Raw genomic sequence first — 15,011 nt, 5'->3', positions numbered from 1 at the left:
AGAGAGTTTCTGCGTGATTCCTGCACACAGAATTCCACGGAAGGCAAAACTCATCCTGGGGCAGAGGCCGAGGGTCAGGGCTTACAGGGACAGAGCCTGGGACAGTTCCAGGCCAGCAGTGTCCTCTCCTGGACAAGGATGGGGTCTCCATCAGTCAGAATGGACCAAAATGCAAATATCACATGGATGCATTTCATTTTATATAAATTTCACTCCCCAAAGTTGATTATAAAGAATAAATGAAATACTAAGGCAGGTGTGGTGGTTCATGCCTGTAATCCCGACACTTGGGAGGCCGAGGTGGGTGGACTGCCTGAGCTCAGGATTTCGCCCGCCCTCATGGGGACAGAAACAGCAGACAGCCGCAACGAGACGAGGCCACCTTGGAAGTTCCAGGACAGCTTCCATAGTGGACGCCCAGCGTGACGATCTCAAAGGTGCCCTCGGGTCCACGTGGTGTTGTCGCGGCCGGTGCCCCTGCTTCCATGCTCAGCGTGCAGGCGTGCAGCCCGCTGGATTTATACGTTTTAGGGAGACATAGGAATCAGTCCACACATGTCAGGGGCGCACCGGTTCGGTCCAAAAGGCAGGACGACCGGAAGTGGGGAATTCCAGGTCATGGGTGGATTCAAAGATTTTCTGACTGGTAACTGGTTATTATCTAAAGAGCTGGCATCGGTAGAAAGGAGTGTCTGGTTAAGATAAGGGGTTGTGGAGACCAAGGTTTTACGATGCAGATGAAACCTCCAGGTATCGGGCTTCAGAAGGAGCTTCAGAAGGAAGAGATTGTAAATGTTTCTCATCAGACTTAAAAAGGGGTCAGACTTCTGGTTAGTCTCATCTGGGTCAGAAAAGACCTCCAAAGGACGAGGAAGTCTCTACGGAATGTGGAGTCCCCCACAAGAGACCGCATTGCAGGTCATTTAAAATACATCAAAGAAGTATATTTTGGGGTAAAATACTTAATTTCTTTCAGGGCCTGTTAACTGTCATTTTGGATGCGTTTTATCTCTACAAAGAGTCTGTTTGGTCAGACTTAACATCTCTGTTTTAGTGTTCCTGAATTCCAAAGGGAGGAGGGTCTGAGGGGGCGTGTCCAAACCCCCTTCCCATCAGGACCTGAGCTGGTTTTCCTGGGTTACTTTGGGGTGCCTTTGGTTGAGAAGGGGCTCCATTCAATTGGTTGGGGGTCTTAGAATTTTATTCTTGGTTGACAGAACCAATACTTAATCATTTTCACGTGAAATCTTATTTTACGTGAAAATGATTTCTACTCTTTGAAAATTGGAAGATTCTAGGCCCCGATTCTTACTCAGTCTTGATGAGCTGAAGCTGAGTTGCGGCTGCTCCCGGGGACAGAGCAGAGCCACAGTCACCACCAGTCCCAACAGACACACCCAGCAAGCCTGTCTGTCCTGTGTTGTTTGTCGTTTGCTGATGCCGCTGCTCCACGTGGGGGAATACTTCTCTAGAGTTGGGTCCTCACGGAGAGAGGGAGGATAGCGATAGACCGAGAGGATTGACTATTTCAAGGAAAAGAAGATGAAGTCTTTGATTCCATCATGTTCAACACGTGAAACTAGTCCTCTTCTCTCCTGTACTTTACCTGCCTGACCTTCATGTGAGTGAGTTCGTCAAAACTCACCCTGGAGGACCAGAGTCTGGGCGAGACCCTGTCAGAAATGAGCTCCGCACTCACTGGAGGGTCACAGAGTCATGTGCTGGAGCCCTGTCAGAATCGCTCCCCTCACACAGGGGACCGGAGTAACAGACAACAGCCCTGTCAGAATCGCTCCCCTCACACAGGGGACCGGAGTAACAGACAACAGTCCTGTCAGAATCACTCCCCTCGCACAGGGGACCGGAGTAACAGACAACAGTCCTGTCAGAATCGCTCCCCTCCCACAGGGGACCGGAGTAACAGACAACAGTCCTGTCAGAATTGCTCCCCTCCCACAGAGGACCGGAGTAACAGACAACAGTCCTGTCAGAATCGCTCACCTCGCACAGGGGACCGGAGTAACAGACAACAGTCCTGTCAGAATCACTCCCCTCCCACAGGGGACCGGAGTAACAGACAACAGCCCTGTCAGAATCGCTCCCCTCGCACAGGGGACCGGAGTAACAGACAACAGCCCTGTCAGAATCGCTCCCCTCGCACAGGGGACCGGAGTAACAGACAACAGTCCTGTCAGAATCGCTCCCCTCCCACAGGGGACCGGAGTAACAGACAACAGTCCTGTCAGAATCGCTCGCCTCCCACAGGGGACCGGAGTAACAGACAACAGCCCTGTCAGAATCGCTCCCCTCGCACAGGGGACCGGAGTAACAGACAACAGCCCTGTCAGAATCGCTCCCCTCGCACAGGGGACCGGAGTAACAGACAACAGTCCTGTCAGAATCACTCCCCTCGCACAGGGGACCGGAGTAACAGACAAGAGCCCTATTAGAATCACTCCCCTCATGCTGGAGGATCAAGAGTAACAGGCGAGAGAAAAAAATAAGGAGGACACGATGCTAATCATCGCTGAAACCGACAACACATTCTCCTCGTTTTTCTCCTTTTGCATACGCTTGAAAATTTCCATAAATGAAAGTAAATATGCATATTAAAAGCAACAGAGGGGCCGGGTGCGGTGGCTCACGCCTGTATTTCCAGCACTTTGGGAGGCCGAGGCGGGTGGATCACCTGAGGTCAGGAGTTCCCAGCCTGGCGAAACAAGAGCAAAATTCAGTCTTAAAAAAAAAAAAGAAAAAAAGCAGTGGAGGGCATTTTCTCTCTCTCTCTCTTTTTTTTTTTTTTTTTTTTGAGACGGAGTCTCGCTCTGTCGCCCAGGCTGGAGTGCAGTGGCACGATCTCAGCTCACTGCAACCTCTGCCTCCCAGGTTCACACCATTCTCCTGCCTCAGCCTCCCGAGTAGCTGGGACTACAGGCGCCCGTCACCACGCCCGGCTCATTTTTTGTATTTTTAGTAGAAACAGGGTTTCATTGTGTTAGTCAGGATGGTCTGGATCTCCTGACCTCGTGATCTGCCTGCCTTGGCCTCCCAAAGTGCTGGGATTATAGGCGTGAGCCACCACGCCTGGCCTCAGTGGAGGGCATTTTCAAGGATGTACAGCAGGAGTCAGGGAATCATGGCCCACAGTCCTGTATTTGTAAATAAAGCTTTATTGACACATGGCCATGTTTTCTCGTTTGCATATCACAGCAGAGTGGAGTCGCTGCCACCCAGGCTTCTGGCCGCAGAGGAAGGGGGCCCTGCTCCAGGACGGCGTTTCCGTGATCTGTTTGGGGAATGGACCTTCAGGTGCAGGGCTAGCCACTTCACTTTTTAAGTACGAACAGTCTTTCACTTTTCCCATTGTGGATGCAAACTCTTTCTAAAACGTGGCACGTGCTTCTCTGCCTTCTTAGACACAGATTTTAAATAACATTAAATGTCAGTGTCGGTGGCCGCAGGACAGGAGGGCCTTCCGTCACAGCGGGGATGTGGCTGCGGGAGGCGCTCACGTGCCTGGGACTCTGCCCTTCCTGCGTTCACAGCCGCCTGTGGCTCATCTTCGGAGGCCTCTTTGCTCCCTGCAGAGTTGAAGCACCTGAGCTGGTCAATGGGACAGTCCTGGGCAGGAGCGTGGCCTCGCTGCCTGGGCCTGTGGAGGTGGCTGCCCTGCTGGCCTCCACCCTGTTCTATTCTTCTTCCCGCTCCCCTGCTCCTTTCTCCCGGGACAAATGCTGGGGACCATCCTCATCCCGGAGGATTCCTGGGATCCCAGTTAAGACCTGGCACCTCCAACACGTGAGCAAGGCGGGAGAACGCAGGAAGGACTGACAGCCTGGCAGGTGGGGGGCAGGCCCGGGGAGCTGGCCCTCATCGTGGCTGCTGGTTCAGGTGTGACTTCAGAGGACACCTGGGGACACGTGTTCCAGGAGGAGGGGCCCAGGCTGTAGGTGCTTAGAGGCTGCTGATACGCCACCAGCCCCTCCAGGATCAAGGGCTGGGCTGACATCAGGCCTGCCCAGCGGAGAATCACTCGGAAATTCCCTCCAAAGCTCTGGAACCCCAAGCACTGCCTCCATTTCCCAGGGCCCTCCAGCTCGCAGAGCCCTGCCTGCCGGGGGCTGGGCCTGCAGGGAGGAGACCCCTGATTTTCTCCTTCATCCAAGGAACAAAGAAGAGTGTGCTCTCCCGGAGACCTCTCCCGGTCAGAAGAGGACCTGGGAGGGAGGTGCGGGCCCGGAGGCCCCAGCAGGATCCCGCAGCGCTGGAGGAGTCCCCTCTGAGAGCTGGGCTTGCACGGCCCTGCGCTCCGAGGATTTAAGGAGTCAGCGACCCCAGCCCCATTGACAAGCCACACAGAAACGAAAGCAGCCACACCCCTCCCCAGAAAGCAGATGCTGGGAGCCCCCAAGACGCAGAGCACCCGGCCTGTTTCACAGCTTCCTGCCCCGAACCCGCGCCGTGAACTGGATGTGCCTTCCTGCGCTTTCCATCCTTAATGTACCCCAGTTTTAATTTTAACTTTTCGTTTCAGTGCCTCTGATTGAAGATGGCAAGTGTTGACTAAAACCAAAGTTAAAATTGTATTGACTGAAATTCATAAAACCAAATGAGTGTGAAAGAAATGTAAATAATTAAGCTCTCAGGTGATGTTTCCATGCGTTTGTGGCTTGCACATCTGCACATACATGTACCGTGTGCTGGTCACCACGTGGGTCTTGCACAGCGAGGTTTCAGCGTGTGTTATTCTCCATGTGTTCTGAACTCCATGTGGAAGGACGTGGCTCCAGTGCCCTTGTCTCAGCTTCTCTGTGGATTGTGTCTTACACATGCTCTGCTGTTTACGTCCCTATCCCAGGTTCACGGACACTTGGCTCACTAGGCCTCCCTGTGCACGTGTGCAGACGACAGGCCCACTGCGGGCCTCCGGGGATGTGGGTCCCGACTCCACCCACACGGGCAGTGCCCACTGCCTCCTTGCCATCTTACGTAGGCATGAGCTGAGCCTTTGTTGTTGTTGTTAGAGACAGAATCCCTCTCTGTTGCCCAGGCTGGAGTGCAGTGGTGTGATTTTGGCTCACTGCAACCTCTGCCTCTCAGGTCCAAGTGATTTTCCTGCCTCAGCCTCCCAAGTAGCTGGGATTACAGGTGTGCACCACCACACACAGCTGATTTTTTGTATTTTTAGTAGAGATGGGGTTTCATCATTGGCCAGTCTGATCTTGAACTCCTGACCTCAGGTGATCCGCCTGCCTTGGCCTCCCAAAGTGCTAGGATTACAGGCGTGAGCCACTGTGCCCAGCCACGATGGCTTTTCTTGTTATCAGGGTCTGTGGAGGATCAGAGCACTCAATGGGCCCTTAGTGAAACTCACATAACATAAATTAACCACACTAAAGTGCACACCTCAGCAGCGTTTAGACCATCACAGTGTCACACAGCCACCACCTCCGTCTCGTTCCAAAGCATTGTCCTCCCTCCCCATGGGGACCCCGTACCCACAAGGAGCCACTCCCCTCCCCTGCCCCAGCCCCTGCCTCCACGATCCACTTCCTGCCCCCGTGGACTCCCCTCCCCCTGCCCCAGCCCCTGCCTCCACGATCCACTTCCTGCCCCCGTGGACTTGCCTCTTCTGTTCCTTGCATGCGGACGGGGGGCGGCCTCTTGCACCTGGCTCCCTGCCCTTGGTGCCACGTTTCCAGGGTTCCTCCACGTCTCAACCTGTGTCAGCCTCGCTCCTTCCACCGGAATCGCGGTCTACAGCCTGGACGGGCCACTCTCCATGTATCCACCTGTCCCTCCGTGGCTGCCGGGCTGACTCACTTCTAATGCTAACAAGAACGAGAGGCGTCCGGCTGGACTAACGCCCCAGAAGCTGAGAACCGGAGGGCAGGCACGGGCGTTGGGCAGAGCAGCTCCAGCAGGCAGGACCTGGGGCCTCCACCCTGCACCCCTGTGCCCGCGTTCGGCAGAACCGCCCCGAGGGGAGGCTGTCTCCACGGTGACAGGCACTCCCACGCGAGCCTCAGAACCCTCCGCCCTGCCTTTTTCCGTAATCACCGCAGGCATTTCTCGGGCAGGTCAATCCGGTTCCAGCTGGTGCTGCCTCCCTTGTCTCGTGAGTTTATTTTAGAACCCTGAGCAATAATGAAATGACACTACCCTACAACAGACGTGGCAGAGGATCTGGCTGGCTCTTCACTTCATCAGAGATCACCCCGAGATGATTGTGGTTGTTAAGAAAATGGGAGAGATACCTGTCGTAAGCGATGAGCTATAACTTACCCAATCAAATGTTGCTATTAAGAAACAAAGAAGGTATTAAAATTTCATCACTGTTAGGTTTGTGGCCGAAATCTAATGACAGAACAAATTGGATGTTTGCACAAAGAAAAGGATAATCTCTTTTTAATGCTCCTGTTATTCTTGGACAATTGATGGGCATTTATTTCTGACAGCTGAGTCGTTGGGGACAGAATTGCTTCTTTTAAATTATGACAGAGGCCAACTTTTTGCTGTTGTTTTTATGGAAGAATGCACTGACACGTAGAGGAGGATCGGAGAAGCTCAAGGCCTGCAGGGCGGCCTTGGCCTTGACCGTGGCTGCGGGGGCCTTTGGCCGGCCTGCCATGGCATCTGGGGACAGTGTGAGGCTTTGCTGCTTCCTCTGACAGCTCCTGAGGCCTCAGAAGAAATGAAGCCCTCCATGGACATGGAAATTGTTTTGAGGCAAAATATTTCAGCAAAGATGAGAAGCTCCTCCTTCCTTACAACACATAGACTCTGCCTGCTCCTTGCTGGAGATGTGGCTTTCTTGCCTCTTTTTCAATCCCTGCCACCTTCCAGGCACCCAGTAGAAAGCCAAGAGGGGTGAATGAATGAGCCTGCGGCATCACCCACAATGGCACACCAGCTTATCCTCCCGCTCCACTCTGCAGATCCTGCCTTCACCACTGCTGTCCATGCGGCCTCTTCCTGGGGGATTTGCAGCTCCAAGGCACTCTCAATACATATCAGAAAAAATAAAACTAGCATACCGATGCATGATTTCACAGAGATGGGGCCAGGCTAAGTCAGCTGACATTTTAGAGTTATTACAGGAAGCATAGTACAGCTGGCAATCTGTTACACGTAGCTACACAGGCTGTGTACTTGCAGCTCCAAGCTGTGGTGTTCAGAGGCTGCCATTGACAAGGTTCTGTGGAGTTGAGCAGTGCACAACCTATGCAACTGCCCAGTGCAGCCCTGGTTCCTGGTACACAGTTAGGATGAAGCATGGGGGAGGTGGGCAAGTGACTCACTCGAGCTTGGGAAATGATGTTCAAGGCAACCACAGGGCTCCTTAGGTAAACGGATCTTTTTTCAGGGGAGAGGGGAGACAGGATCTCACTCTGTTGTCCAGGCTGGAGTGTAGTGGTACAATAGCCGCTCACTGCAGCCTCAACTTCCCAGGCTCCAGTGATCCTCCTGCCTCAGCCTCCCTAAGTGCTGGGATAACAGGCGTGAGCCAACTGATCTTTCTTAAACCTCTACACTAAGCTGAATTCAATGCAGGTCCTGTAATCTATTGGCGTTCAGCGTTTGGACGCTGTCTGGGCTGAGTGCTTCACCAGGCTCCAGGGACTCAAGTCCTGACGGCTGGAGGAGCAGCAGCCCCTCACCTTGGGCACAGGGACCTGAGTGCGCAGGGAGGAGGCACAGCAGGGAGGGGTGGCGGGGTCTCCCAGGCTCTCCTGGCTCATGGCCCCGCAGGCAGGGCTCAGGCCTGCACAGCGAGGTCCTCACGCCGCCATCTCTGCCTCCCAGGACCCCGGCCATGATTGGCTGCTCCTTCGTGGTGGACCGCGAGTACTTCGGAGACATTGGGCTGCTAGACCCTGGCATGGAGGTGTACGGTGGCGAGAACGTAGAACTGGGCATGAGGGTGAGTGTGGCCACGGTGTCCGGGGACAGAGTGAGGCTGAGTGAGGCCGTGGCATCTGAGGACAGGGTGAGGGCGAATGCGGCCGCGGTGTCTGGGGACAGGGTGAGGGTGAGTGAGGCCACGATGTCTGGGGACGGGGTGAGGGCGAATGAAGCCATAGCATCCGGGGACAGGATGGGGTGGGGGTGCGGGCGAGTGCGGCCGCGGTTTCTGGGGACAGGGTGAGGGTGAGTGAGGCCACGACGTCTGGGGACGGGGTGAGGGCGAATGAGGCCATAGCATCCGGGGACGGGACGGGGTGGGGGTGCGGGCGAGTGCGGCTGTGGCATCTGGGGATGGGGCGAAGGCAAGTGCGGCCACTGTCTAGGGACAGGGTGAGGTCCAGGGCTCCTGCTCAGAGCACTGAGGCCTCTCCAGAGCCTGGGCTGAGGCAGCTGGAAGCCAAGCTGGGCAGCCAAGGCCCCCACAGTCCCTGAGCTGGAGTTGGGAACAGAGAGAACGGGCTACCCTGAGTCTCACTAGACGTTTGGTGGCAACGTTGCTGAGAAATTCTGTAGAATCACAAAAGATGGCATTTCCCACGTCTACTTTATTTTTCAAGCCCTGTGTGTTGCTGTTATGTGAATTGCCCCCAGGCGACAATGGATTGGGACCTTAGAAAAGTGGGTCCTTCGGCACAGAGGGCGGGGGCAGTGGTGGTGACCCCAAGCCGTCCTCTGTGCCTCTGTCTTGGCTCAGTGTGGAGGGCAGGGTGCAGAGGGAGGTGGGGGTGCCTGGGGTCCCCATAAGGAGCCATGGCAGGGACCTGGGGTGCAGCCTGTGTAGTACTGGGGGGCCCTTGGGGTGCAGCTGGGAAGGCCTGTGTAGAACTGGGGGCCTGCGGAGGGCAGGTCTCAGCTCCACACCCCACACGTTCCAGGAACACAGGAGGCCCAGGCCAGCCCAGCAGGCTCCCCTTGGCTGCCCGCCCGGCCACCCAGTGAGGCCTGTCCCAGAGGGAGAACCATGAGCCTCCGCCCCTCCATCCCACCCTCTTCCCCATTTCAAACCTCTCACGGTGGCTTAGGGAACTGATGGAAAGTTCTGGAAGAAGCTGAGTTACGAATGAGGGAATCCAGAGTGGCCGAGCTCGTTCTCCTCCTGGACTCCCTCAGCTCAGAATGGCCCTCGCCCTGCGGGGCAGGGGCTTCATGGCACTGTGCTCAGGGCCCGGCTGCTCCAGAGGCCAGAGGCTGGTGCAGCCGCAGTGGGCAGGGAAGAAATGGAGGCGGTGGGCAGGCAGGGCCTGGGCTGTCTCAGTACCACCCACTCCTGCTCCAGGTGGAATGGGAGGTGGAGCTTGGAGTGGGCCCAGCGTCCTCCTCCAGGGACCCCTGTGGCCTCTGTGATTCTTGGGGTGGCAGAGGACAGACCGCAGGGGTCTGGAGACCTCACCCCGAGTCAGAGCCAGGAGACCTGGGCTCCGGGCCACCAGGGAGGAGGGAGACGGGGGGGAGGGGGATGAATTCCGTGCGGTTTGTGGGTGGAATGAGGGGGTGTAGGGGTCACAGGAGGCCCTGCAGTTGGGCCTGTGCAGCTGGGAAATAGCTGTGCCCACCGATGTGAGGAGACACTGCTTCCAGACGTGGAGCGCTAGGAGCCTGGAGGACCTGGGAATCCCCCACTTGTCACAGGACCAGCCCTGCGGCCCCCAGAGCCCCTGCCGGGCAGCGTGGATCTCAGGCTGCAGCTTAACCGGAGGGGGTGCTTGTTGCTGGCCAGGGTCACAGAGAGCCCCGAGCAGGCCCCAGGCACCGTCACTGTGCCGGAGAGGCCGGGGCACGAGGAGGGCCTGAGGTTCCACTCCGCCAGCGTGGCTCTGCTGCCCCATCTGCTTTCTGAGTATTTTGTGCAGAAAAGTTCAACACATCATTTTATTCTGAAAAGAGATAAAATTGGGTTTGGACTTAGAGATAGCGCGGCCCAATCTACCGCCTCCGTTGAGGGCTTCATCACACCAGGCAGGGCTCGGCGAGCCATGAAAGGAGGCTTGGTGAGAGCTGTGCAGGCCTCGTGGCAGAGGCTTTCAAAGGCTGTGTGTGGTGTGGGGTGCCGAGGATGCCGCTTGGAGAACCCCCTTCCTGCAGGGGTTGCTGTGAAACTTTTGAGGCCGGGTGTGTGAGACTCGCTGGCAGCCAAGTCCCTGCCGTGAGCCAGGTGCTGCCCATGCAGTTTCTTTGCCCCCATGGCCCTGCAGGAGCCTGCCCGGGGTCAGTGAGCCCCCTTCACAGGGACCCCATGGAGGCAGAACGGGTGTGTCTGAGCCGGGGCACCCAGGCGGGAGCTAAGCCCCAGCTGGTCTGGGTCTGTCACCGCTAGTCAGCCCCATGTCTAACACGGAGGTGCTGCCCTGGAGGTCAGTGCAGGATTCGCAGATCCTGCACGTGTTCGTCTCGGGGGTGGCAGGAACAAAATAGCAAAGACTGCGGGGACTACAGCCACAGGGATTCATCCTCTCACTGCTCTGGAGTCTGGAAGGCTGAAATCCAGGCGGGGGCAGGGCCAGGCGGTCAGAGGCTCCAGGGAGGATCCATCCTACCCCTTCCAGCTTCAGGTGCTGCGGGCTGCCCAGCGTTCCCGGGTTCGCTGCACCAGGCACCGGCTGCCGTCTTCCCCCCGTGTCCGCCATCATCTTCCCTCCGGGCTTGTCTTCCCCTCTTTATAAGCGCACCAGTCACGCTGGACAGGGCCCACCCTGACAACCCCCTTTTAACTAGTTATCACGGCAGAGACCCTATTTCCAAATAAGACGACATTCTGAGTGTCGGGGGTTCAGCCTCCAGCATATTTTTTTAGGGCACAGTTTCTTCCTAATAGGGATGTGCTGTGTGTTGCTGTGTGGTTGTGATGAGTTAGGATCTGAGTAGGGAGCATTGGAGCCTCTGGAGGGACCCGGGGATGAAGGAGGAGACGCCGATTCTGTTTCCACCCTGCAGTCCTGAAGCTGAACTTCCTGAAGAAGTGGGAAGCCCGAGGAAGCAGCGTCCCGCCCAGGGGAAGCAGGGGGCTTGGCTCAGTGGCTCTGGGGACCCGAGAGTGGAGCCACGACAGAGGACTTGCCCTGTGCACTCGGGTTTCCCAGGCCCATGCCTGGGGACGCCCGAGCACGGAGGCCTTTCCTGGCTGTTCACCGCTAATCCCCAGGGTCTCCCGAGAGTCCTGGAGGACAGTGGGTGCCATGACAGCCTCCGGGCCCCTCCAGGCTGGAGATCTGGGGGCCCAGGGTGCTGGGTCCAGTCCCGGGAGACACAGAAGCCTGTGAGACGTGGTGCAACCAACCAGATAGGACCACCTGACCACGGCTCACAGGAGCGGCCTTGAAGGCCACAGAGGCTGTCACCAAATACTCTAGCCTGTGGGTCCAGCCCGGAAAACGTGCGGTCACATGGGACATGTGGAGAAGGGACCTGTAACATGGACTCAGGTACATTCAGATGTGGAGAAGGGACCTGTAACGTGGCACATTCAGATGTGGAGAAGGGACCTGTAACGTGGCACATTCAGATGTGAAGAAGGGACCTGTAACGTGGCACATTCAGATGTGGAGAAGGGACCTGTAACGTGGCACATTCAGATGTGAAGAAGGGACCTGTAACGTGGCACATTCAGATGTGGAGAAGGGACGTGTAACGTGGACGCAGGCACATTCAGTTACAAGCACTTGGGGGTTCCTAACGCCAACAGCGGGAAGAAGACACAGTGAAAAATGGCGGTGGCACCGTCTCTGCGGCGCTTCAGTGCAGGCGCTTCACCTGGTGTTTGTGACTCCCGGCTCACACCAGGTCCCTGAACACCAACCAGTGCCTGGGTCCATCTGGTGCCTGACCCAGGAGAGACGCGGCAGCCTCGAGTCTGACCACGTCACTGCGCCACGCACACACTGTGTGGACGGGGCCTTCCCAGGCGGCCACCAGACACACCCGACCCGCAGGCTGTCCCACTGCATGGCCCGCACGCTCCTCGTCCGTGCACCCTGACTGCAGAGACAGTGCCTGGCACCTCCGCCGTGAGTCTGGGCCGGCCTGAGCGACCGTCCACTGTAGGGCTCAGCTGGCTCCGTGCCGAGTGACTCTCGAGGCTGGGCCGTAATCCACACACAGCCTCCGCCTCGTGCTCCCGGATGCCCTCCTGTGAGGAAGCCCATCAGCCAGGTAGAGCCGGGACCAGGGGTTCTGCCCCGCCCTCGCCAAGGTCACAGCCGACAGCCAGAAGGACACGAAGGAGCTTCCAGGGGATTCTGGCCCCAGCCTCCAAGTCTTCCCAGCAGAAGCGCAGACGCCACAGGCAAGACGTCGTCCCCGCTCTGGCCTTTCCAAGCGTGTGACCCACAGAATCCGTGCTCCTAACAGGAGCGGCAGATGCGTCCGGCCCCATGGTCCAGACAGCTCGTTAGGCGGCAGCAGCTCATCCAGACGCATCCATTTCGGACCCGCCCTCAGCAAGCAGCTCCCACCCTGGGTGGGTGGGTGGGGGGCCCAGGGGAACAGAGGGCCTCCCACAGGGCGCAGCCCTCCCACTGCTCTGCCTCTGCCTGAGGTTTCCGTCGGTGTAAATGGGGCCGCAGCCTGCCCCACGGAGGGCAGGAGAGTCACAAGGCACATAAACCATGGTCCCACAGCACCTGCCACGGTGTGAACTAACCGGCATCCGTGTCACCCAACAGCGGGTGTGGACGATGTGCCAGGCCCCACCCGAGTGCCTTTCCTTCCGGACCCCGGCTAATCCTCCCCACGCCCCTGGGCAGATGGGCCCCACTCACGTTCCCACTTCACAGAAGAGAAAATCGCGTCTGAGGAGGCTGAGCTGGGAATGTCCCCGGAGCAGGACTCCTGGCCCAGGAATCCCCGAGCAGCATCTGCTTTTGGCACCGCGGTGGCAGAGGCGGCTCCTGCAGCGAACGGAGACGTAACGGCCCTCAGGCCAGGCCGCACCTCCAGGGACTATGTCGTGTGAGGCTTGAGCTCGGCCAGCCTTCTGCTTCTTTGTTTTTTATTTTGGAGGTTATGGGATTTTTATTTTGGAGGTTCGTTTGGTTTCCTTTGTGTTTTGCCCATGGGGCTTCTATTCACAGAAAAGATTTAAGGCAAGTTTTAAAAATTTATATATAGTTTATTAAGTTGCACCTTTCAAAACCTATGTGCTGTAAGCTTGCCGTTCACCTTAAAGATTGTATTATCATGGAAAAAAATTCAATCAATAAAACGGCCTCTTTCCCCGTGGCTACGATTGTTTGACTCAGGTTGGGCAGATTAAATAATACCGTGAGGCCGGGCACCGTGGCTCCCACCTGTAATCCCAGCACTGTGGGAGCCCGAGGCAGGCGCATCACGAGGTCAGAAGTTCGAGACCACCCTGACCAATATGGTAAAACCCTATCTGTTCTAAAAATACAAAAATTAACCAGTGGTGGTGGTGCATGCCTGTAATCCCAGCTACTTAGGAGGCTGAGGCAGGAGAATCGCTTGAACCCGGGAGGTGGAAATTGCAGTGAGCTGAGATTGCGCCACTGCACTCCAGTCTGGGTGACAGAGTGAGACTCCATCTCAAAAAATGTATAATAAAATAAAATAATAATACCGTGAAACAGCAATTTACTGCTTTTGTGACTTTAGTTAATTAAAGTCCCTGGAGCCTGTTAAAAACGGCACTCAAAAATGTAATGTTTATTTTAATCATTTTGAATACCTGATTTCATACCAGAAATCCCCCCGACCAAGTGCTTTAAAAATTCTAGTTTAGTAAATTGAATTGAGACCAGATCTGGAATTCTGTGAAGCACGTCAGGACTGTTTGTAGGTGCCTTTAATCCTGTCATCCTGTCTGATTTTAAATTGCACATCTAGAATCAATCCTCAATTACACATTTTTTTAATGGAAGCTGGAAGTTAATCTGGCAGGCTCTTTAATATTCTGACTTCCCTTAACTGTTGTGATCGTTAAACACCAGACCTCAGCTGTGGATTGAACACACCCACGTGGGTGTCGGCTTCTCTCACCATCTCCCCCGATGCTCACCCTGCAGGGCAGGAGGCCAGCCAACGGGTCAGGGGCCTAAGAAAGCCGAGGCCCTCAGAGGGACAGAGCGCACTGCAGAGACTGAGGAGGACAGCCTGAGGAGGGTGCCGGGGACGGGCAGCGCACAGCCACCATCGAGGCTGGAGAGTGAGGGAGGACGGGAGCCCTGGGGTGGAGGGCACCCAGCAGATGTGGTCCTGTGACAGAGCCACTGTCAGCAGAAGACAACTGACCTATACAGGAGGGGCCCAGGGGAGAAATGCCCCCATCTCCCCCTCCAAACAAATTGGCTCCGTGGGCCAAACAGCTGCAGTGAGAGGCCAGGAGGCTGGGTCACGGGCACATCCCAGGCTCAGAGCAAAGCCGGGACGACAGTGAACCCGTGTGGCGGGCGAGGGTCGGGGACCCCGGCTGCAGCCGTTGGAGAGCTTCCCTCCAGTCTCCATGACACAGGGGCCTTTCTTTTTTTCTTTTTTTATATTTTGAGACAGAGTCTCGCCCTGTCACCCAGGCTGGAGTGCAGTGGCGCGATCTCGGCTCACTGCAACCTCCACCTCCCGAGTTCAAGTGATTCTCCTGCCTCAGCCTCCTGAGTAGCTGGGACTACAGGCGCCCGCCACCACACCCGGCTAATTTTTGTACTTTTAGTAGAGATGAGGTTTCACCATGTCGGTCAGGCTGGTCTCGAACTCCTGAGCTCAGGTGATCCACCCACCTTGGCCTCCCACAGTGCTGGGATTCCAGGTGTGAGCCACTGCGCCTGGCCAGCATAGGGGCCTTTCTGACAGCCTGACTCCTCTGAGGGGCGGGGCAGCCTGTGTCACCACTGGTTCTTTCCACCTTCATCCTCTGACAAGGCACAGCTGTGGCCACGCCGGGCGTTTGCTCTTCCCCCAGCTGACCTCCTGACCTCCCCGACCTCTCCCCCAACCTCTCCCCCAACCTCCCCCCACCTCTCCCCGACCTCTGCCCCCACCTCTCCCCCCACCTCTCCCCCCACCTCTCCCCGACCTCTCCCCCTGCCTCTCCCCCC

The 15,011-nt window shown here is 56.6% G+C and overlaps 1 protein-coding gene and 1 long non-coding RNA gene across 13 annotated transcripts in view; one reads left to right on the top strand and one right to left on the bottom strand.

Moving 5' to 3' along the window:
* GALNT9 (polypeptide N-acetylgalactosaminyltransferase 9) overlaps positions 1 to 15,011 on the top strand; it is a 122,788-nt gene that overhangs the window by 66,509 nt on the left and 41,268 nt on the right. For 5 of the 11 annotated variants that reach the window (XR_012419793.1, XR_012419792.1, XM_005572668.4 and 2 more), the window contains one exon: positions 7,807 to 7,924. The exons of 4 other annotated variants lie outside the window; for them this stretch is intronic. Coding sequence is in view for 5 of the 7 variants with exons in the window: in XM_005572668.4 (XP_005572725.3) it covers positions 7,807 to 7,924 (118 nt within the window). In the remaining 2 variants the exon portion in view is untranslated. Of the gene's footprint in view, positions 1 to 3,210; positions 4,648 to 7,806; positions 7,925 to 10,899; positions 13,183 to 15,011 lie in introns of those variants that run through there. 2 more of the 11 variants (XM_074005946.1, XM_074005945.1) reach the window with 2 other exon arrangements.
* LOC141407991 (uncharacterized) lies at positions 11,359 to 14,574 on the bottom strand. Of its 2 annotated transcripts, none has more exons than XR_012419803.1 (2): positions 11,553 to 14,574; positions 11,359 to 11,447 (listed from the first exon to the last, which is right to left on the bottom strand). It is a non-coding gene; the product is annotated as an uncharacterized lncRNA (long non-coding RNA). The 2 variants fall into 2 exon arrangements; XR_012419802.1 differs by having other exon boundaries at positions 11,588 to 14,574.

Source organism: Macaca fascicularis, chromosome 11, assembly GCF_037993035.2.
Source record: "Macaca fascicularis isolate 582-1 chromosome 11, T2T-MFA8v1.1".
Lineage (NCBI taxonomy): Eukaryota > Metazoa > Chordata > Mammalia > Primates > Cercopithecidae > Macaca > Macaca fascicularis.
This window is presented reverse-complemented; position numbering and strand designations above follow the sequence as displayed.